We start from the raw sequence: 22,214 nt of genomic DNA, 5'->3' as shown, positions 1-22,214 counted from the left end.
AGTTAAGATTCAGCAAGAAGAGAGAATAAGGGGAAGCATCATGGAAGGTACGAGTAACTCCCTGTACTCTAACACAATGTGTGGAGGAAGAGATTGACAGCAATCCAGGCGAAGCACAGCACTCAGGGAACTCACAGAGCAGCTGGCAGCCCTGGGTACCACTGCCTTCACATCTGTGGCACTCACCTCAACAGCAACATACATCATATATGCATTTAAAACCTCCATGCTTCTCCTTGTCCTAAGCAGAACATTCGCTCCACTACCAAAGAAGGTTAAGCAGTTTTTAATATTAAAAGAGAAAAGCCTCCCCTTTTGCTTCACTTGGTTCCTGTCCTCTGACATTCACTTTTTATTTCCCTGAGCCATACTTTGTCTGACCAAACCCCTCCATTTGTGCTCCCTGAGCACCGTTCTTGCCATCCTCAATACACCTCTCCCTTAGTATTTCAGCATTTAATAACCCCTAGGGACTTAATTTTGTGCAAGAACACTCTGTTGTAGAACTGTTTCAATGAGTTATCTGGTCCTTCAGCAAAGCAGCAACAGAAGCTGCTGTCTTCCTGTAGCAATGCCACTTCTGCCTCTTCTGCGGAGCGTGCTGCAACCAGACCACCAGGACATACAAACTCTGGGAAGTGGAAACTCGAGCTTACATTGGAATAATATGCTGCTGCTGTTTTAAGGTTTGACCCAGCTATCAATCCAGAATCAAGACAAAAATGATATATGAAAAATATAAGTTTACCAAAACACAATCTATACAATATTACAATAATATTCAGTGTTACTAAATTTTATAAATTTTGAAGAAAATTACTAGTCACAGCTGAAATCTGTGACACTGTATTAGTCACAGAGTCATCACATTAAGTCCTACTACCTGCTTCTGTGCTGTTACTTTTGATAGAGAACAATTAATAATTAAAAAAGGTTTAATTTTTGCCATAACAAGTGAAAAGAGATCAAAACAGACTGATGAATGAACAGAAAATACCCCACTCTCTCAAAAGCACAGTAAGCCAGCATGTCGTAACAAAAAAATCACAATAAATCTTCCATCTCTGTGACAGATTTCACCCGTTGCCTGGCCAACAAAGTCAGGACTGAATAAAAACTACGAAAAACCCCAACACTGACAAAAAAAAAAAAAATGTCCATTTTCCAAATATTCTCAGCTTAAACAGAAAATATTCACTACAATGTTTAAATTGGCAGTGTACTCACACAATTTGTTCCTAAAAATTCTTTGTGTTACTAAAATTTTACACGTTATGGAAGTGCCAGATAGCACATTTACATCTTTACAATTGCTTCTTGCTCTCTGCAAACAGTATTCCATTATATTTTTCTAGTACACAGCCGAATACAGCAGCTGGAAATTCAGGAATGCCAGCAACAAATTAGGCTGGCATAAATCTCGTCCAGCATACAAAGCAAGACCAAGCTACAAAAAAAGAGCCAAATCAATCTGCACAGAGTGGTTCAACGCAATGTCCCTAATTTCTGGTGCACTTTCTAGAGCTGGTACAAAATGTGACATGTAAGTATGTCCATGTAAAAATGAACATTCATGATGACAAACTGAAAAAGTAACCAGTGATTCAAGGAAGTTCATCTTCATACACACCTCAGAAACAAAAGAAAAGTAAAGCTGATACAACAACTATTCCCTCAGCATTCCATTAATTTCTAGTGCCTCTCCTCACATGATTAGAATTCACATCACAAGCAACTTTTTTTCTGGGAAGTTGTTCCATTGCTATAGGGATCCCCAGAGAAGTGGTCGCAGCACCAAGCCCGTCTGAGTCCAAGAAGCATTTGGACAATGCTTTCAGGCACATGGTGTGATTCTTTGGGTGTCCTGTGCAGGGCCAGGAGTTGGACTCGATGATCCTGATGGGTCACTTCTAACTCAGCATATTCTGTAGGGCTCAAAACTAATGGAGAAGTTATTTGAAAAAGAATATTTGTGTAAATATGTTCTGTCATACAGTATGTGACATCTGGCTTATCTCCTGATAACTAGAGCATGCAGAAAATACTGCTGCCAACACAGCAATACAACACAGAACTGTGCAAAGCCAACACTTTAAAATTACCTTAAATACACATACATTACAATATTCTCACTCTAATCAACAGAAGTGAAAAATAACTCTTCCTTCGCTTTCTTCCTAGTCATTCTGATGAACATTTGACAAACAGAAGGCAGCAAGCATACTGATTTGACCTGCTGACATATCAGATAAATATCCGCTTCTGTTAAGAGCTATTAAGGCAGCTAGTGGTGCACAAAAATGTTCAGGATGAGCAGCAAAAGCAAATTACCAGGGCAGTTAAAATCAAACATTTTAACTAACCCCCAACCTAGGTAGCAGTGCCAACTGATTGCAAATAGCAAGCTGTACATAGATCCTTACCTCTAAGCAAACTGAACATTTTCTGCCTGCAAAACTTCTCCAAACTACCAAAATTTTGAGGCAGCAATCAACGACAATACTAAAATCACAGCCTTTTCATCTTCCCACTACCTCTCAGAAACATAAGTTACCAGTGTGAAATATGGGTTGGTGTTTTCCAAGTTACAGACTGGGCTACAGCACTGGCTGACATGTGACTGAAACCCCTTTTTGCTCTCTCAAGTGACTCAAGAAATAAAGCTTCCACATAATTGAAGTCTGCCTGCCGCAAAAGGCACTGTATTCACACATTACATGCAAAAGTTTTGTGAAGTCTTAAAAATACCTTTGAGTCATAATAATTAAAAATTTACACTCAGGGTCTGGATTGGGCTATGGAGAAGAGAGGTTCATAATTTCCACTATGACCATCTCATTCCACCCCCAAAACCAGTAGCAGGACCCTACCCAGCAGCATTACATTATGATTATCATACAGTTGTTTAAGCCTTGTCAGCTCAAACCCAGGCAACTATTTTTAGCAGAACCAGATTATGGCAACATTAACAGACCTTCAGTAAAAGAAATCCTGTACTTGCCACATCTTCAGGAGCACAAATGTGTTCTATTAGCTCAGGCAGTGGACTATCAGACTTAGCTTTCCTAAGTGCATCAGCAGTACATGTTGGTGAATGTAAAAATATACTAAAACTTCATATCTGCTTTAGTCTTGCTGAGGATGACCACTGCAACAGAAGGTATTCATCCCTTAAAACAGTATAATACACATTCATGAAATAGCCATGATTTTCCTATTCTAGTTCATGAGGGACTAATATGAATGTTACCTCACCTAGAGACACCTGGACATGACTGACCTTCACCCTCTGTCACTTGATAGTCAAAAATTAAAATTGTGAAAAGTACAATTTTCTTCAGTCGCTTTTAAAAGCAATATAAGCCCCAAGTTACATATTAAAAAAAACCGTTTATGAGAAACATGAGGCTGCAAATCCAGAAGCAGCACTCATCAGAATTACTGTGGTCCAGAAAATTGTCTTCTATGCTACAGGCTGCATTCCTTGCAACTATGGTGGAAGCACTTTCCTGCTCTCAAAGAGCTCAGAGAGGTGGAAAAAAAATCCTTTACTCACCAAATAATGCCTTTAGCAAACCTTAACGTAAAAATCCGAAAGAAAAAGAGAATTTCAGGTTTGCTGTCTCCAGCAGCGTCAACTGTGGGGATGTCCCTATTCAGACAATCAGCACTTGTCATGGTCTTCCCTGCACTGCACAGACAGTCCTGCTGCTAATCCCCCAAGGAAAAACCATCAGTTACTGCTGACTGATGTTACTTTCTCCACAACACTAAACGTATTTGATTTTATTTTATTTCAAAGTTTCATTTATCCACAAACAAGTAGCCTTTTATTTTCTTTGCATTTACCACAGTTACACCAGTTTTGTTTTAATCATAGGGATTTATTTTGGGTTTTCCAGCCTTCCTTATTGTCTTGTCTGTTACCAGAGTTACAGTGTTATCACACTATCAAATGAACCATTAGATATGCACAATACCTACAATATTTCTAAAGTGAGTTCTTAAAAAATATTCTTCTAATTAAATACATATTTTAATATTAATTTTTCTGAATGATCCTTAGCTGCTACCAACTTGTTTTGCTGTATTATCTAAATTATCACAGGAATACACAAGACCTTCATATGACATGCATGTTACAAACACATTTTATCGTCTCTGTAAACCTCTACAAAGTAACAGACAGGGATTTTGAGAACATAACATAAAGCAGTATTACCCAAATCAAGTTTCCCACTTCTGCCTATATATTTCAGCTTTGAATTAAAATCCAACTTAATCTACTCTTGCCTCTGCATAGAAAGCTACCAAACTCAGAAATATCCCAAGCTGAGATATGTATGTAATTTATGTACAAGTACCAATCAAACACCAGTGTTTTAGAAAAATCAAGTTCACAGATCTTACTGACAGTCCACTAAGGAAAGAGGAGGGAAGAAATAAGCAACACACAGACATGTCACTGAACTAACTGTGTATGATATTTAGATTGAAAATACAGTACACCTAATGTCCCCCATACAGCAAACAGGACACAGGCAACTTTTTCGCTCCCTTTGCATTTAAGCCCCTCCACTCTGAACCACTAAATTAAAATTCACCATGCTCAGCCTAGCTGAACTTGTTAGATGTCCATACTGAAGTAGCTTTTCTGAAATTACCAAGAGCTGCATTCCCATGTTGCTGCCATGGGTTTTTGCTTCTCTAATAATTGTCAAATCTTCAATCTTTTCATGCTGTGATTTGTTGGCTTTTTCTGCTAGTGTTTCATTTAGCAAGCTGATCTCTAAAATTTCCCTTTATATTCAAAACAAGTTTCTTGTGGTTTCCCCATTCAATGGAACACTTTGGTTTTTACTTCCCTTCAAGGTAGGTCCAGTCTCTTTTAAGGGTGGGGACCTAATACTCTTTTAAGCACATTTCAAAGGGCATTATTTTACATTAATGAGCTCCTCGTAAAACATCTTCCCTTTCTTTGCTTTCAGAAGCTTCAATTGCCAGTTAAATCAATGGCACTCATCCCACTGCCTTCCCAAGGGGTTTTCAATAGCACCTCACCACTGTAGCATTCAGAAGTTACACTTGCATATTGCCTCTGGAGGTGTCAGCGTCAGAGAGAGGAGACCTGTTTCTAAAGCAGCTGAATTCATAACTGTCACACCGTGATGGCCGACAGATGCACTGATATGTAGATATTTACCAGTAAGTTATCTCAGCTGTACCAAGTCAGTCATCCTATCATTTTTAAATTCTCTACTTACTTACTAACTCACCCACAGAAAAAGGTATTTGGAAGGAAGCACCTGTCTGGTCATATCTAACACATACCATAAGTTCCCTATTAAACTTTCAATAAACTGAATACATTTCACTTTTACGTTATTAAGTAGTGCCTCTGCTATTCACCCAAAAAGCTGCACTAGCACCTGGCTGTCAATATACACAAATATTTTTACAGATTGCATGTGTTTGCGGTCATTTAGTACTCTGTGCTTTTCTTTATGGCTTGTACAAACAAACCTATACAAGAACTAACTCTACCTGTTTCAGTCTTTTAGAAGTATCTGCTTTTCCAAAACTGTTAGGGAGGAGGTGCAATATCCCAGAAAAGTTCCAGATCACATTCCACAGGAGCACTCACTGACAAATTACAATAATTCTGAAATGGCACTCACTTTTCCTCTTGGCACTGCACCCTGTAGTCCACACCTACTTTGTGATTAGCTAGAATATCAAAGTTTTACACCTGCCATTTACAGTTTACGATGTCCTAATCTACAGCAAAAGCACATTCACTTTGTGTCACTTTTTACCTCAGCTGTTTCATTCCGTACTTCCTCATCTTCCTTCAAGACATACATCTCCACAGAGGTGATAATCACACACTAACATGGTAATGAAGTTTCCCAAAAACAGTGTTACTTTCTCAGGAATTAATAACTTTAACGGATGGAAAAAAACAGGTAGACAGTCCCAAAACTGATCCCAGAAGGTATGCTGTTAGTTAAAAATTACTAGGTATGTTATCGTCCCCTGTCTTAAACACATTACCTTTCTCACGTTAAGCTTCACCTAAATAATTTTTCATACTCTACTAAACAGTTTACGGAAATTCAGAGATACAATGCTGCACAAAGCCCCTCCCATACTGGCCCTGGCAGGGCCAAGCTTTGGTCATGTCACCCCATACTCAGCTCCAGAATTCAACATCATGTTTACCTACTCCATCTCTAGCATGCTAGTTTGGGACACAGAGACTAGAAGCACTTTAGCATTTGTCCTCCACTGTTTGCTACTTCTTTTTGTCAAGGTACATTCCTAGAACGTTTGTACGTTCCTAGAATGATTTGATTTGTAATTTTTCCATTTGCTTCAGAGCAAAATAAAACAGGATGAGCTGTAATCACTTCTGAAATGGATGTCAATGTGATGGACATGACACAAAATGGACATGATACGAAATCTTTTTATTCACTTCTGTTGGCTTTGTTGTTGGGGTACCACAATGGTCTTTCTCTTTGTGATGGGGAAGGGAAGAAACTCCTACAAGGATCTAGGACTTGCTGTCAAGGTAGACTGTGCCACACTTACTGAGCCATGGCATAATCCATGAACAACCTCCTCATTATCAAGCAGCAGGCAGTATGACGTTGTAACAGAAAGTCCTGGAGATCACCTCTGTGCCTTTTTTTCAGACCACACTATGGACAGAAACCCTAAGACAACTGGTATGGGGTTGCTTCATGCCCACAACTTCCCTGGGACAGCATCATTCATGGTACATTGAATGTGCAGTGCTTTAAGTGCTCAGCCCAGGCTCCCCAGCTCTGCCTATGGCAGTGAGTAGCACAGTGCTGCAACAGGAGCAGAGCAAAGCAGGTGGTGCTGGGGATCAGATATTCATAACATGTGTTTTGGAGGGGACTGGGAGGGTCTAGCACCACAGTGTGAACATCCTTTTTCAGAGGACATCATATACATATCTTGAGTGTACCCTCCAGCTACATTTCATACAAAAGGAATTTGGTGTGCTCCATGGCTACTTTCACAGTGAACTAAAGAATAGCACGAGGAAGTAAGAGATGATCCGAAAATACACGTCCAAAGCCCATTTTTCATATGAACTGAAACATCTGTTACAAGTGCAACCCTGTGGTCCCAAATGGCATGCCTAGAGCACCAAGAGCTCTTAATTTGCCTTGACCTACACAAAATTGATAAAACTGCATTGCAGCCTCTCACTATGATGCTTTTAGGAGCATGAATAGGAGCGTGTGCTGTGCGCCCAGGGACAGGCAGAAGAATATAAAAGTATGACGCTTACTAAAATACAGAAGGATTGTTCAAATAGTGATAGACAAATGGTGCAGTTCAGGTCTATTCTTGAGAACTAGTCAAAGAAGTTCAGGCTACTGGTAGGAGGCAGGTCATCTGGTTCACTCAGATGTGAGCCTGGAAGTGAACTAGCACTGAGAATGATCATGCTACCAGGACACTAGACTAAAATGAGGTGCAAGATAAATTCACAATCAGAACAGCGCAAATCATAAAATACTTTAATCCTCTATACAAGAAGATTACATGTAAACAAGTACTAATAAAGGAGGCATTGGGAAAACAAAGCACTGTTTTCTTTTATTATATAAGCCTTTCAAAACTGTAGCTGCAAACTTAAACATCATCTTCCAGCTTGGTGTTTAGTTACACTCTGAATTACACTAAATCCGCCATCTAATCCTTTGGCAAGACAGCTTTTTGAGTAGTCAGATGACATGATTTCAAAAGGCCCTCCCAAAAATAAGGGAGTACAGAAAAAGATGGCAGATGAGCTTCAACATAGACAAAGACAAGGTAACACACCGAGAGAAAACAAATCTAAATTATGGGTACATGACGCTGAAACTGGAACTAGAAGTTACAACTCAAGAGTTCCTTAAGTTGACACAGTTCTCTGAAAACATCGTTGACTAAACATGTAGCTGTAACGACAAAAAAAGCTGGTAAAACTTAAAGGCAAGTATTATTTTCAAAGTATAAATAAATCTTAGGTACACCCACATCTCAAGTATTGTGACACTAGTCTTCACACCACAGAAAACATGCAGTGAAATTAAAGGAAGCTAAGAGAAGGACAAATAAGAAGACAAAGAGAATTACAATATTAAGGCAAGTAACTGCTCACTTTTGAGGGAAAAACTGGGGGTGGAATTGGTTGCACTTAACAACCATAAGGGACAACAGCTATTCACCTCATCCTGCAACACTAAAGCTGGGAGAAGTCTCTTAAGGCACAGACAAAAGTGGTAATGTACTTTTCTATGCAGCAAGCAGTGAAGAACCTCTCAATCTTGTTTCTGCAAGAGGCAGTGTAAGTTTGGTAACAAAGGTATTCAATAAATTCACATACAATAGGTCTATAAATGGTTATTTAATAGGACTAGACAGAGTTGTACTTATAATATCCTAGATATGATTTTGAATACTGTAGGAAGACAAAGACTGGACAGTGGCAAGGCTGACCTCCTTTCCCTAAATAGTCTCTTCAACAGCTGTTGCGTTAGATGAACCATCCATCTGATCCACTACTAGTTCTTATAGTAGCGGTGAGCTTATTTTTAAGTACTATAAGTGGTAAGGAACCTCCAAAAAGACAAAAACACTTCATGAAGTTTATAAAACCACAAGGTTCTTCAGCTTCAGTAGAAACCTTATAAGGAGAGAAGGAAAACGTTTTCATTCACTTTTCAAAAAGTAATCTTAATCTAATCTATTCACATAGCAATATCCCTTCCAAAGTGTAAAAAAAAGCCCAAATGAAAACAACAATAATCTACCCATTTTCAAAATTCCTGCAAGGTTTTCCAATGCCCGCTGGTCCCTTCCATAGCCCACATGAACCCCCTCCAGTTCTCATATTTAAGAAAGTTTAAGCAATGAGAGATGCAAACTTTATTCAAATGGGAACAAGACATTAATGTATAACGCGACTGTATTTTCTGTCCTCTATCACATTTTTCTTTTACTGGCATAAGTGAAGGTTTTCATTCAGTTCCTGGTAATGACATTCCCACTGTCCCATGAGTTCACAACTTGTAAATTAATTTCAGGAATACTTCAATGTCTTGTATAAATTTTTTTAGAGTTTTGTAAAACTAAATATAATTTAACATCTTTTTGCAGTTCCTTGGAGTAAGATTGACGGAGAGATAGACAACAGGTTAGCAAAGGCATAGAGTGCCTTCGGAAAGCTTCATAAAAGAGTTTGGCGAAATAAACACCTGAAGAAAAGCACAAAGATCAGTGTTTACAGAGCCATAGTGCTGTCTACTCTCCTATATGGATCTGAATCATGGGTCATCTACTGCCACCACCTGCGTCTCCTCGAACGCTTCCATTAACACTGTCTCCGTTCAATCCTAAACATCCACTGGTCAGATTATGTGACCAATACATCTGTTCTAGAACAAGCAGCAGTCACAAGTATCAAGGCCACGTTACTGAGAACACAGCTGCGTTGGGCAGGGCACTTCTCCAGGATGAAGGACCACCGCCTCCCTAAGATCTTGTTTTATGGTGAACTTGCCACCGGCTGCCGCAAGAGAGGAGCCCCAAAGAGGAGATACAAGGACTCCCTGAAACAACATCTCAGCCTTGGCCATATTGATCAACATAACTGGTCTACTCTGGCCTCCAATCGGGAGGCCTGGAAACACACCATCTATAACGCTGCTGATGCCTTTGAGAAAGCACACAGGATCACCCTTGAGGAGAAAAGACAACGCAGAAAGAATCGTGCCTTGCAGAATATACCATGTAAGGAGTCTTTCTGCTGTGCCTTCTGCAACCGGACATGCCTGTCTCATATCGGCCTTTTCAGCCACCAACACGCTTGCAACAAACGTGGGTAGAGCCCTTCCCAAATCTTCGTTCGCGAAGCCCAACCATGATGATGATGATGGAGTTCTTTAGGACAACTATGCAGGCAGCTTCTGTAAATCTTTAAAACTGCTTCTCAAAGTTACTCTCCAGAATACCTTGTTAAATATTTTTGCAGATCCAGGCCCTCTGAGTTCGGTATAAATTTTAATACATTTATAATGTTTAGGAGCAAAATTAGATTCAATCCAAGTATGTTCTTGTATGGTATTGTCTGGGATAGTTATTTTTCTTCCAAGTAGTCAGTACACTGCTGTGTTTTGGATTTAGTAAGAGAATAATGTTGATAACACACTGATGTTTTGGTTGTTGCTAATCTGTGCTTACCCTAAATCAAGGAGTTTTCAGTTTTCTGTGTTCTGGGAGGAAGAATGGCCATGAGAGCTGACCCAAATTGGCCACAGGGATATTTCATCCTTTTACCATTTGCCTTTCATGAACCACATGTCATGTAATGGTTTGTTGTTTGCTGGGGCTTTTTTTCCCCTTTTTTAAAAAATATTATATTTAGTAAGAACATTTGCCATAACTCAATTCATTACAGAGCTGCCAACTGTTGCTCCTGGTCAAAACTGAGACAACTTTATTCTCATGCAAATTTAAAGCTTGTACTTTAGCTTAACAAAATTCTAAAAGTTTAAACGAACAAGAAAACTTTAAGCAATGTTTTAATTCTTCTGTGTTTGATGAAAGCTAATTGTAACTTAAAAATCACCTGGCTGTGATTAATATTCACCTCGCTCATCATCACCTGAATTCCTATCATACTAAAATGTCAAAATCGACTGTGAAGTTCAAATAATAAAAATACAGAAGTACAAGCAAACACAACCAAAACTGGGATCAGAAATTTTGAGTATTCAAAAATCTAAGTGCGCATGTGCTTTTCAAACTGAATTTATTTCTAGTGCCATCTTCCTGGAGCCAGAGATCCTCATCACGACATCACTTTGCAATGCCTGCATCTCTAGCAAACATTTTTATAGATCAGTTGGAAATACTCCTCAAACTCCATATGTAGTTCAGTCATCCAAGAAAAGTAACGCTTTTCAGTGACTGCAAAATGTGCAGCCCTGTGCAACAAAATTTCTAAAGCCTGCGTTTATGGCCAGTCTTCGTGAACGAAGATTTGGGAAAGGTCATTACCCTTCGAACCTGTGCAGTGGATTTTTTAGGTGAGACACAGTGTGCGCTGAACTGAGCCCACCCTTTAATCCTGAGGTTCATCTGCTGGGGCCGAGCGAGCTTGGACGGTGGCAGCGAGGTCCTCAGGACGTAGGTTTGTTTAGAGTGACCTTCTCTTAGATGGATGGCCTTACAGGGCTGACGAGCTCCATCATCAGGAGGAGTTCCCTGACCGGGAATCGAACCTGGGCCGTGGCGGTGAGAGTCCTGCATCCTAACCACGGGGCCCCTAAAGCCTGCAAGGGCACAAGTATGCTACATACCTTCTTCTAAAGATTAAGTTTTAAACAAAGACAACCCTTCGTCTCCCTCCGTTCACACAGTGTGTTCATCCATTGAAGGCAACTCTCAGAACAATCCTGTAATTAACAGAAGCAAATGATAATACTCACGTTTCTGATATCTGGAATTACACAAGAGCTGTGAGTGCCTGATGGGAGTCGTGAGAACATCAAACTTGCACTTGGCAAAGCTTCAATCGGATTACTGATAACTTGAAAGCAAGTAACATTCCCCCATCTGAAAAGCATTACCACACTCATAAAAATGAAAACAAAGAAAAAGACTATTTTGTTATCTGCAAGTTACCTGCAAGTCACTTTCTTACTGACTGGGATTGATCAATTAGCTTTGCAGGGTGTCTGCTGGTGTTACACCAGCAGCAGGGCATGCAACAGACAGTTCCCTTTACAAGCCTGGGAAACCCAAAAGCCACTTATGCCTGATGCAACAGGAACTGCTCCTAGTAAAAATAAGCTACTCTGAAAGCATATTTATATGACTAAAGCAAAATAAAAAACTCTACTACCACATTCAAGCCTTTAAGCAACAAAGTTCCTCATTCATCTTTCAAGAGTCAAAATATAGTATCAGAGTGAATGCTGTCAAACAAGACTCAATTAAAAAAAAAAAAGAAAAAACTGATCAAGTGGCTTAATTACTAAATCTGACTGCTAACTCACATTCTTGAAAAAGGTCATCAAAAGTCTTGGTTAGACACACAGTACAGAGTTGTCTTCAAGAACTCCTACCTACTCCTTTAAACTAAGCAATTCTAAAATTCACTTTGGTTTCTAGCAACATGAAACAACCGAATTTAGGCAGTAATAGTAGAGTTATCAGAAGTCTTTTATGCATGTACTGCTCATGTAAAAGATGAAGTGCACTACACACATTAAAAAAAAAACAACATAAGCATAGCTTAAAAAATTCATTCTCTTTTCCAGGAAAGGCAAATCTTATGTCATTTTTCACACAGTTTTATTGCCTTTTGTCTAACAGATGTAAAATCTAAGTTTAACATATTTAGCAATGACCAAATACAAATACAGCAATATTAGCTCCACAGAACACTTTTTAACAATGGCAATATCATCTTTGTAACACTCTCCCTGAGAACTACTACTTGTGGCTGCACCATTTCCCAGGAAAAATTACCAGGAAAGGTGAAGAGTGGCACAAGAGACAAATATCAAGCCCTCTGTTCTACCTCCAAAGGGGCTCCATTTCAGCAAAGCATTTAACATGGCAGATGAATTCACTGACTTCTAGTAAATCAATGGTTTATGGATGTTCTAAGCCACAACTGACTGTTTATCATGGTATCTTCTGGGGATATGAACAAAGCACACTTCCAGGTTATCGGACACAGTCAGCACCATCTTATGGCTAAACACTTACTACAGAATTCAACGCAACAGGCCATTACAGAGATTGGGTGAAAAGAACAATTATTTTACCTTTTAAATGGAAACAAAGGATAGATTCCCCCACAACATGATTAGTGTGGGGAAAAACATGCAATACAAGCTGTTTGATTCCAGTTGCCACATACAGCTCTGTATGTAATGCTGTATTAAACATATTTATGGAACAAAAATGAGAAGATTCTCTGAAGATTAGGACTCAACTCTTGTCATTCAAAAAAACTATTTATACAAAATACAGAAGGCCTACAAAAATATCTGAGAATCTGTGAGTTACAGTGAAAATTCACTTACTGCTTAATGAAAGCTGAATGCTAAAAAGTGATTTCAAATATGACACAGAAGATTTAACACATCCTCCTGGTCAATTCTTCTGAGGGAACAATCTCCAGAAACTCTGGATGTAACAATCAGAACCTACACCAGATAAGTAAGCCTAAATGCTGGACCAGGAACAGCAGATTTGAAACCTTGGGTGTGTTCTGGCTACTATGGAAGCACAAAGACATTGTGTCTGTATGGCTAACATAGGGATTAGGCAATTGACTTAAATGATTTAAATGCAGTAATGGAAAAGTATTAATCACAGGGAACAAAGAGATGTATGTCACCAAAGGAAAGAGTAAAAGCACATTACCATTTAAATCTCTCCCCACGAGCTTGTAAAATAGGGTGATTACCCAAATCTGAACAGAATTTTTATAGCATCATTAAACCTTCTATCCTGCTATAAAATTGTTCTTGCTATTGGGAGTTGTACCTGAAGATCACATCATACAGGATTATCCAGAAGAGAGAGGATGCTGTGGACCTCTCAACTCTGAGAAACACAAGTTTCATAGTAGTCGGATTTTAAAGAAAAAAATTACAGCTCTGACTGTTGCAAAAATGTAGTCTCATTTGTGCTTGAAGGTGAAAACAGCTACCATGATGTTTTGGCAAGATGAAGGAGAGAGGAGCTGCCAGTAGGTTTTTGGACTGGATGGATTATCCTTGACCGTGACCAGTTCCAGCTGCTTCAGAGACAAATGAAGAAAATTCTTAAGCAGGCAGTTAAAAATAACACGGCCACAGGCAAGATTTCTTCCTATCTCACATCAGTTAGAAGTTATTTAAACTACAGACTCGGGAAGAACAGATATTATTGTTTACAGTTGCTGGTGTATACTTTTCTAGCTTTTAGTGCAAAACTTGATAATCCTAACATTCTTCTTAAAATTCTGTTATGCTTCTAGATTCAATCTCCTCTGGTGACAAGCTCCATGGGATAATACTTAATCTCTTCTCCTTTAACAATTTTAAGATTTCCTTTTCAGACACTGACAGCTCTCCTCTTCTTGTATTATGAAAAACATGGGCACAAAGTCATGATACTTCTTTGTTACACCATTAGATGGTTAATCCTTGAAAATACAGCATTTTTCCTTTATCTTTAAAGTTCGGTCAAATCTTCAGTCACTCTTCCAATTACAAGAATGTCCCTTCTTCTCATGCCTGTACATTATTTCTGAAACAGTGAGACCAGAACTGTATTTGCTCCTCTCTCCCCCCATCCCACTTTCAAAATGAGCGAATATATAATTAATTTTCTGTCTTTCTAAGTAGTATTTCAGATATGCAAAGACAGACAGAATAGGAACAGTCTGAGGAGGCAATGGACAGAACAAAGCAGGACTGAAAAAGTAAAGACAAAACATTAATCAGCCTGCTGAAGGGCTGCAGGGCAGAAGGGATTTATTTCAGCAAAAGACTGAATTTATGAGAAAAAAAATGTGAAAGATTTTTTCTCCAAGTAATTACATAGGTCTTTGTCATCATTAATCATTAACGGGATAAAGCACAAGAGGTGTGGATACAGGTCTAAGTTCACACACAAACCGGCAGGGTATTATTATTTGAGTGAAGGGAATTCGTCAACAAATGCCCATATTTAGACTTCAACAAGGAGCATCTTCTGGACAGGATCATTACAGTGGGTCTGGTGGGTGCCTTCTGGCTTCCCTCCCACCTCCCTAGCTTCCATGTGATAAGATACATTTTTAAAACGTGGAAATGCAGTCCATTCTTAGCAATTTGCAACCTAAGCTGAAGAAGTTCTCTTTGTGGTTTCAAGACAGACTACCAACGTATATTTCAAGCAACCTACTGAGATTTCAGTATCAGAAGTTATTAAAAAAAAACAAACTAGCTGACCACTCAATACACTCTTACAATACATGGACATAAATAGTTATTCCAATTATAAGTGCAAATATTATCAGCAACTCTAGGCAATATTTATATCAATGTTTACCCACTGAGAAAAAACACACATACACAGCAAGCAGCTCTGCAGCGTCAGTGCTTGAAAATGTTGGGTTTTATCCAAACGCTGGTTTTCATGTGTTTTTGGCCATGACTTCTAACAATGCCTTTCTTCTGTACAACAATATTTTCTGTTCAGTCCTAGAATAAATCTCTCATGAAACACTTAAAGCTAATTAGAACTTGTCAAAATGACAGAATGACTTTTCTTTCCAGAATGTTCTGGTCTTGTAACATTCACGTTTCGCCAAAAGTGTGTGTTTCTTTAAGCTTTCCTTTTTACTTAAAGAAAAACAGTTATCTGGAATCAATAAAACTCTGTATTCAGAAAAGTGTTTAACACAACTGGTAGATAGAAAAAAATGCATACTTTTTCATTGACTCCACTAATAGAGTAAAACTTTATTCTTCTCTGGATGCAGCAAATAGGTAAATAAAGAACATTTAAAGAATACTACACCTACCTCTCAAAATAATATTTGGTTTTCAAAAAGGATTCCCTACAGATAAGACAACATGTAAAACAAAAGCCCATACAAACACATCCCTCTTTCCAAAAGTTTCTTAAACCATTTTAATTGTGCTTTCTCAGCCAAGGGTAGCTGGTATGAGAGACAGCCCTGATTCTACCTAGGATACGGTTCTGGATAGAGCAGATACAGAAGGCTCACTGTAACTGAATCAGAAGATCATATCTGAAGACTTCTATGTCATTCTGGCCATGCCTTTTCTACGTACTAATACTGTTGTGGTCACAGACCTCTCTGTGAGCTATTAGGACACACTAATTGTGCAGAAAACTAGCACATCCAAAAGTTTTCCAATGTGTTTAGTGAATCAAATCATCAATCGATGTATTATATCAACATCAGAAAAAAAAATCATGGATAGGAGAGAGTCTGCAGGAACACTACAGCTGACAGAGGCACAGGCAGCAAGACCCTCCTTTTGTTTAGCAGCAAGATCAATTTCAATCACCTATGCAACCACAGCTGAGGTTAGAAAACTACCCTCTGAAAGGCAATGCAATCTAGTGCTGGCTGTCTTTCCGTATCTTTCGCAAAATACTCCCTTCCACATACCTAGGACAGTTTCTCCTATAGTTTAATGGGAAGAGGATGACACATTAAGTGTGTCAGTAGCCTAAGCCAGAATGGGGCATCTCCTCCAGCCCCAGCGAAAAACAAGGACACCTCTCAGTAACCAGAACCCATCATCTGTAGTCTTGCTCACCCAAGGACCAACTTAACACAAATGCTCAAAACCCTATAGTTTGAGCAACTGACATGAGAGCATCCCCCTAGTATATATTACTGATGTGTAATATACTTAATGAGCTGCATCACATGTGTAAGTGATGCGGTAAAATATGTAAACCACCAAGAGTGATGAAAATAAGTATTGTTATATTCGAGAGTTACCAAACTCACTTCTGACATTAAAAAATGTGCACCCCATAGAGGGGAAAAAACAAGAGCAGCAAAGCATTTTCATGCCTTATTTTCCAAAGGCATACTAACCAAACAGTAACATTTCTTAGAAGTTCACACAGACCTCACAAAAACAGTTTTATGAGTTGCTACTGTGAGGTTTTCTGAAAACAAAAACTGAGATCCTCAGGAGTTATGCAAACAACTGCCAGACTGATCAGATTCTTCACGTGACAGACAAGCCATGAGGCAGAAATTGAGGGGTTGGGTATAATACAGTGTCCAGCCAACACCAATCATTATTTCATCGTAGGGTTGAACTGCAGCATGGGACACAAGAAAGACAAGCTGTATAAAGCTTGTTGGCTGCTTTTTTCCTGCCTCATGACAAAGCCATACTAACTTCAGGGCCTTTGACCTTCAGATTTTTCTTCCCTTAGAAACATCTGCTTATTCTTTTGCAAGCTCCTGGACCCGAGGGTGGGGGGGGAAATCTTCCAGAAAATCCCAGTAGAACCCCACCCCAGTCTAGCAGGCTTCACAGACCTCACAGAGGCTGAGAATAGATGACATATTCCCACTCAAATCCAAGAGCTGAAGTCATGAGTGACCTGCCGTGGACTCAGCCACCCATTTCAGCTCTCCTACCACATAGTATCACAGAATTGTTAGGGTTGGAAGGGACCTCTGGAGATGATCTAGTCCAACCCTGCTGCCAAGTCAGGGCCAGTGAGAGCAGGTGACACAGGAATGCGTGAAGGTGGGTTTTGAATGTCTCCAGAGGCAAATATGAAGACTGAGCACCCTAAACCCACCACACACGCCTCCTTGATTCATGTGTCTTTTCAGACAGCACCACACATGCTCCTGCCAGGAGATGCTGGGCAAGAACACTGGGTCCCCAACGGAGACAACTCACCGGCGTAAATAGCAAGCACTCTTCTTACATTTTAATCACAAAGAACATCTGAAATAATAACATCATGCTTTCTGCCAAGTGATGAAAGTGTCCAAAGGCATTCCTGCCAGGGCATCACCGTTGTGTCATTTTTCAGAGCACGGGGAGCAGACAAGAAGTTACCTCTTCACACCCAAGGCCTTTCCTCCCTTCCTCCTTCCCTCCATCACCTCATCCCTTCCCCGAAGGCCCTCCCACCTCCCTGCCAAAAGCTCCTCGGCTCTCCTCCCACCCACCCACGCTCCGAACGCCCCCCCCCCACACACACCACCCACACCCACCCCCGGCCCCCCGCACGTCCTCGTGTCCCCCCAACCCCGCCCGCGCTCCCTTGACAACCGCAGCGCGCGCCCTGCGCGGCCCCGCCCCAGCCCCGCGTACACAATGGGCCCCAGCGCGCGCGGCCGCGCCCGCCCCGCGCGCCCCCGAGCGCGGCCCCGCCCGGACGGGATGGGGGGGTGGGAGGAGGGGGGAGGGGATAGGGGGGGTCCGCGGCCGCCGCCACCCCCGCCCCGGCCCCGCTCACCATCGCTGCGCTTGATCTCCACGTAGATTCCTATCTGGATCTTGCCGAAGTTGGCCGCTGCCATCGCTTCATGGGGCGTAAGAGGGGAGATGAGAGGCGCTGCCGGCCGGGCACACGGAGGGGAGGGAAGGGAAGGGAGGGAGGAGAGGCCGCGCAGGGCAGGGGCGGCGGCGGCTCTGGGCGGGCGGGACGGGCGGGCGGGAGGAGGAGGCGGGAGGAGAGAAAAGGCGCCGGCCGGATACAACAGGCGCTGCGGCCGCTGTTGCGCCTGCGCGGCCGTCGCCGCGTCACGGCGGCTCCGGCCCGCGGGAGGGGGCGGGGGATCTGTGCGGCCTCCTTCCTCAACTCCTCACCCACCGCTCCCCGCACCGCCCCCCAGCCCCGGGAAGCGCCTGCCCTGCGCGGCCTAGCCGCTGGCCGCTGTACCAGCCTCTGCAGCTTAGGGACACACGCACACAGCTATTAATGTAATAGCTCTGTCTACCCGCTGTCTGCTCATGCGCCGCCCATGCGCCGGGCAGAACGGCTTAGGAGCAGTGTTCCTGCTCCCCAACCCGCCAGCAGCGCTTGGGTCTAAGAAAGGCACGTGGTGTGACTCTTGGGGGTGTCCTGTGCAGGGCTAAATGTTGGACTTGATGATCCTTGTGGGACCATTTCAACTCAGAATGTTTTGTGATTCTGTGAAGGCCACCCCATCAACAGCATCCATCCATCTAGGGAGCCTATGGGGAAGATGGAGAGGGACTCTTGATCGGGAACTGTAGTGATAGGACAAGGAGTAATGCGTGCAAATTGAAAGAGGGGAAATACAGGTTAAATAATAGGAAGAAATTCTTTGTGAGAGTGATGAGACACTGGAACAGGTTGCCTAGGGAGGTTGTGGATGATGCCGCAAACCTTGCGGTCTTCAAAGCCAGGCTGGATAAGGCCTTGAGCAACCTGGCCTAGTGGGAGGTGTCCCTGCCATGGCAGGGCGGGTTGGGACTAGGTGATCTTTAAGGTCCACTCCAACCCCTTAACGTTCTATGATACTATGACCTTTGCCTCATCACCGCCCCATGCCTTTATACAGCTCAAATAAAAATAAACCACACTTCATGTTCCACATTTCACTATCTTGACTCCTGTACCCCAGACCACATCACCCCTTGGGTTTCTCCTCCAAGGATGGTTCCTGGCATGATGAAGCTACCTGGTTTAAAATTGTTCTTCCTGCACAGCTTCTGGTGACCTTGAGCAGCATCACAACAAACTCCCTAAATACTTGCCCAGCAAAAACTAGTCTAGTAAAAATAATCCCCCAATCCACACACCAGCGGGTAATATGGAATGACAGCTGACACAGTGCCACCTCCCTGAGAACTATGCCCTTCCAGCCAGCCTGTCACCGTACTTGTGTCACCTCTTCTCCCTGCCTCCCCACTGTCAGTTTCACATTGAAATCAGTATGACACCTGGAAAGTCAGAGTCAAGAAATCAGGCCTCCCAATTCCTACAGCCTTTATACATATAGTTGTGGTGGTACAATTTCCACCCTGGGCCACACTGTGATCTCAGAAATGCTTGTTAGGCCTTGACAAACAGCAGTTGTGCTAAGCTGCTCTTGAGCTTAACAGAAACAGTCTGTTGTCAGGAACTTATGTTGTCTAATGAGCTCCTGGTTTTTAACCAGTGGTCTTGGAAACTTTTTTTTCTTGCTGAGTAACAACCCAAGTGGAACAACATTTTTGTTATTGAACTTTCAGAGAAAGTTACAGGCCTGAATTTTGGCCAGGATGGAAAATTGCTATGACTAAAGCCCACTCTCTTGCAACCCTATACACGGTGGCCCTTTGAGCTCTTCTGGACTGTTTTATTTATTATCAGTTTGATTAAACCTTCCCTGATGTTTTTATGTAATGTAAAAACAAAAACATTCAGATACTCAGGTTAGATGCAGAGTACTTGAAAAGCACCTCATTTGAAATAGTTAAATAAGAAACAATAAATTCTTTTTCATGTTATTTGCTCTGTGTATTCCATAAATGTCAAACTAAAAAATTTGAGAGTTAAATTATGTATAATTTTCTGGAAAATTATTTGACTCCCGTCACTGCAGAAATAGATGACTACTTTTATATATATTATTAATGGAAATTATGAAATCGTTCTACTGAGCCAACAAAGGTGTCTCTTAGAAACATATACACAACCATAAGTATTTACAAAATAAGATTCTACTCTAAAATAAAATAGGTCTTAAGTACACATAAATCTGGAGTTAACCCTGAAATCTTTGAAACACTTTGGCCTTAGTGCAGCAAATCATTTTAGAATGTCCTAAACTTTAAACACAAATTTTAAGCTGACTTACAAAAATAAGACTCATAATATATAATTGGTTTGCTGTATGCTCTTTGATAACTGAGATTTTTTGTTATTGTCATAAAGTACATGTGGAAGCTTTCATAGAGCACATCAGTGATGTCCAGAAAACTGCTTGTGTGTGCCTGGAAAATGAACAGTGTTAATAGTAAATAAATCCAAAATATTTTTAAAATACGACAAAGCATTGTAGGAAGCTTTCTTATGGAATAAATATCCCTAATTGGTTGGGTTTTTTTAAGCACATGTTGCTTTTTTTTTTATAAGCAAAACCTTCCAAAACTGTACTCCTGAGTACCAGGTCTTTCTGACCTAGTATTTTAAATATATGTCTCTTCTCAATTTCTGTTAATAATATATATTCAATCCAGCATTTAAATAGAAGATTGAAAGCTTTGAGTTCCCAAATTTAGTTACACATTTTTAACTGAAGTACAGGAAAATATTATTATATAGACTATTCCATTTTATTGGCCCCCAACATAGACTTTCTCTGATCATTTTTAGAAAGCATATTCATGGCTTCTAAAATAATGTTTACAAAGTTCTCAGAGTGGTATGTGTCTACTTTTTATGTGTCCATACATGCTGCTTTTGGCAATACAGAGAAATAATACAATTACTGAAGCTTTGGCATTCAGTTCAAAACTTTGGCTGCTGTTGGATTAGTAATCCAAAATAGTGGAAAATTATCGTGCACCAGTTATGTTTCAGCTGTTATAAGGGATTCTTCAGTCTTCAACAAACACTGTCATCTGCTTGTATTTCAAACAGACACAATCATATTAATTAAAAATTTTAATTTACTCTATTTCAATGTAAAAATTGAGTTATTAATATGACTCTACCTCCTTGATAACTTAGAAAACCATCACTCCACATAGGCCAGTTTTGGTACACTCCTCCTGGTTTGAATGTTCAGCCTAAAGTGTGGAGAAAAGCAATTACTGAGCAAAGTTGTCCCTATGGCAAATGCAACTATACAAATAAAATTGTTATTTTGCTTACTGCATCATTATTCCAGATTGAGCTGCACTCCTAAAAATCTGAATCAAAAAGTGGAGAAGATTGTGAATGTATTCCAATCTCTTCAAAGCAGGTGACATGAGAGAAACAAAGTGCTTTTGGGAAAAGCACACCTCCATCTCTTACCATGTCCTTCGCTCCAGCTCTGCATCTGTAGTAGTGGTGGCAACGTCTTTTGCTTTTCCCTGTATTCATAGCTACTTGTGCACCTTAGCTGGATTAGTTATAATATGTCCTTAAAGTTAAAATGACAGTCCAGAAAAAACTACACTAGTTCAAAAGTTAAAAATAATAGAGGAAGTAGTGAAGAATAGGAAAGCTAGATATGCTCATTGCAGTAGACAGAGGTGTTGTCATTATGGCCCTGGCACATAAGGCATTATGGGGTTGTATTTCATTATGGTTCCCTATTGATCGTATTAAACACATGTAGAATTCCTGCTAAATAGCAAACTGCTTCATAAAAAAACATGAGGAAAAGAAGATTGGCTTGGCTTGTCCAAGTGGCTCTGTCCAAGCCACTTGCTGCGTACAGGTAAGCCCAGAACAACTGTACTGTGGATATTTAATCTTCATCCTCCTCTTCCTTCTTCCTGTTCTCTCTTTTCACTCCTCTCTAAGTCTTCAAAGAAAATCTCAGAGGAATTGTGGAAAAACAGCATTCCGGTCAGGCAATTTGACTGAGTGATAAACACACATTTCCTACATCCTTCTGCTATCTAATGTAACTTTTCTGACAGAAGGAAGTATCCTGTGTCATATTACCTGTAAAAATA

At 40.6% G+C, this 22,214-nt stretch overlaps 1 protein-coding gene across 3 annotated transcripts in view; it reads right to left on the bottom strand.

Moving 5' to 3' along the window:
- The window catches only part of KIF2A (kinesin family member 2A), a 53,048-nt gene extending 34,808 nt beyond the window's left edge, over nt 1–18,240 (bottom strand). For all 3 annotated transcript variants that reach the window (XM_027723519.2, XM_039379740.1, XM_027723520.2), the window contains exon 1: nt 18,049–18,240. In XM_027723519.2, the coding sequence (XP_027579320.1) occupies nt 18,049–18,112 (64 nt within the window). In that variant the 5' untranslated portion in view covers nt 18,113–18,240. The remainder of the gene's footprint in view (nt 1–18,048) is intronic.
- Between the last annotated feature and the right edge of the window lie 3,974 nt (nt 18,241–22,214).

The sequence above is a fragment of the Pipra filicauda genome, unplaced genomic scaffold, assembly GCF_003945595.2.
Source record: "Pipra filicauda isolate LSUMZ 115617 unplaced genomic scaffold, ASM394559v2 scaffold174_size2080704_pilon, whole genome shotgun sequence".
Lineage (NCBI taxonomy): Eukaryota > Metazoa > Chordata > Aves > Passeriformes > Pipridae > Pipra > Pipra filicauda.
The sequence above is the reverse complement of the archived record's forward strand: the minus strand, read 5'-3'. Positions and strand labels throughout refer to the sequence as shown.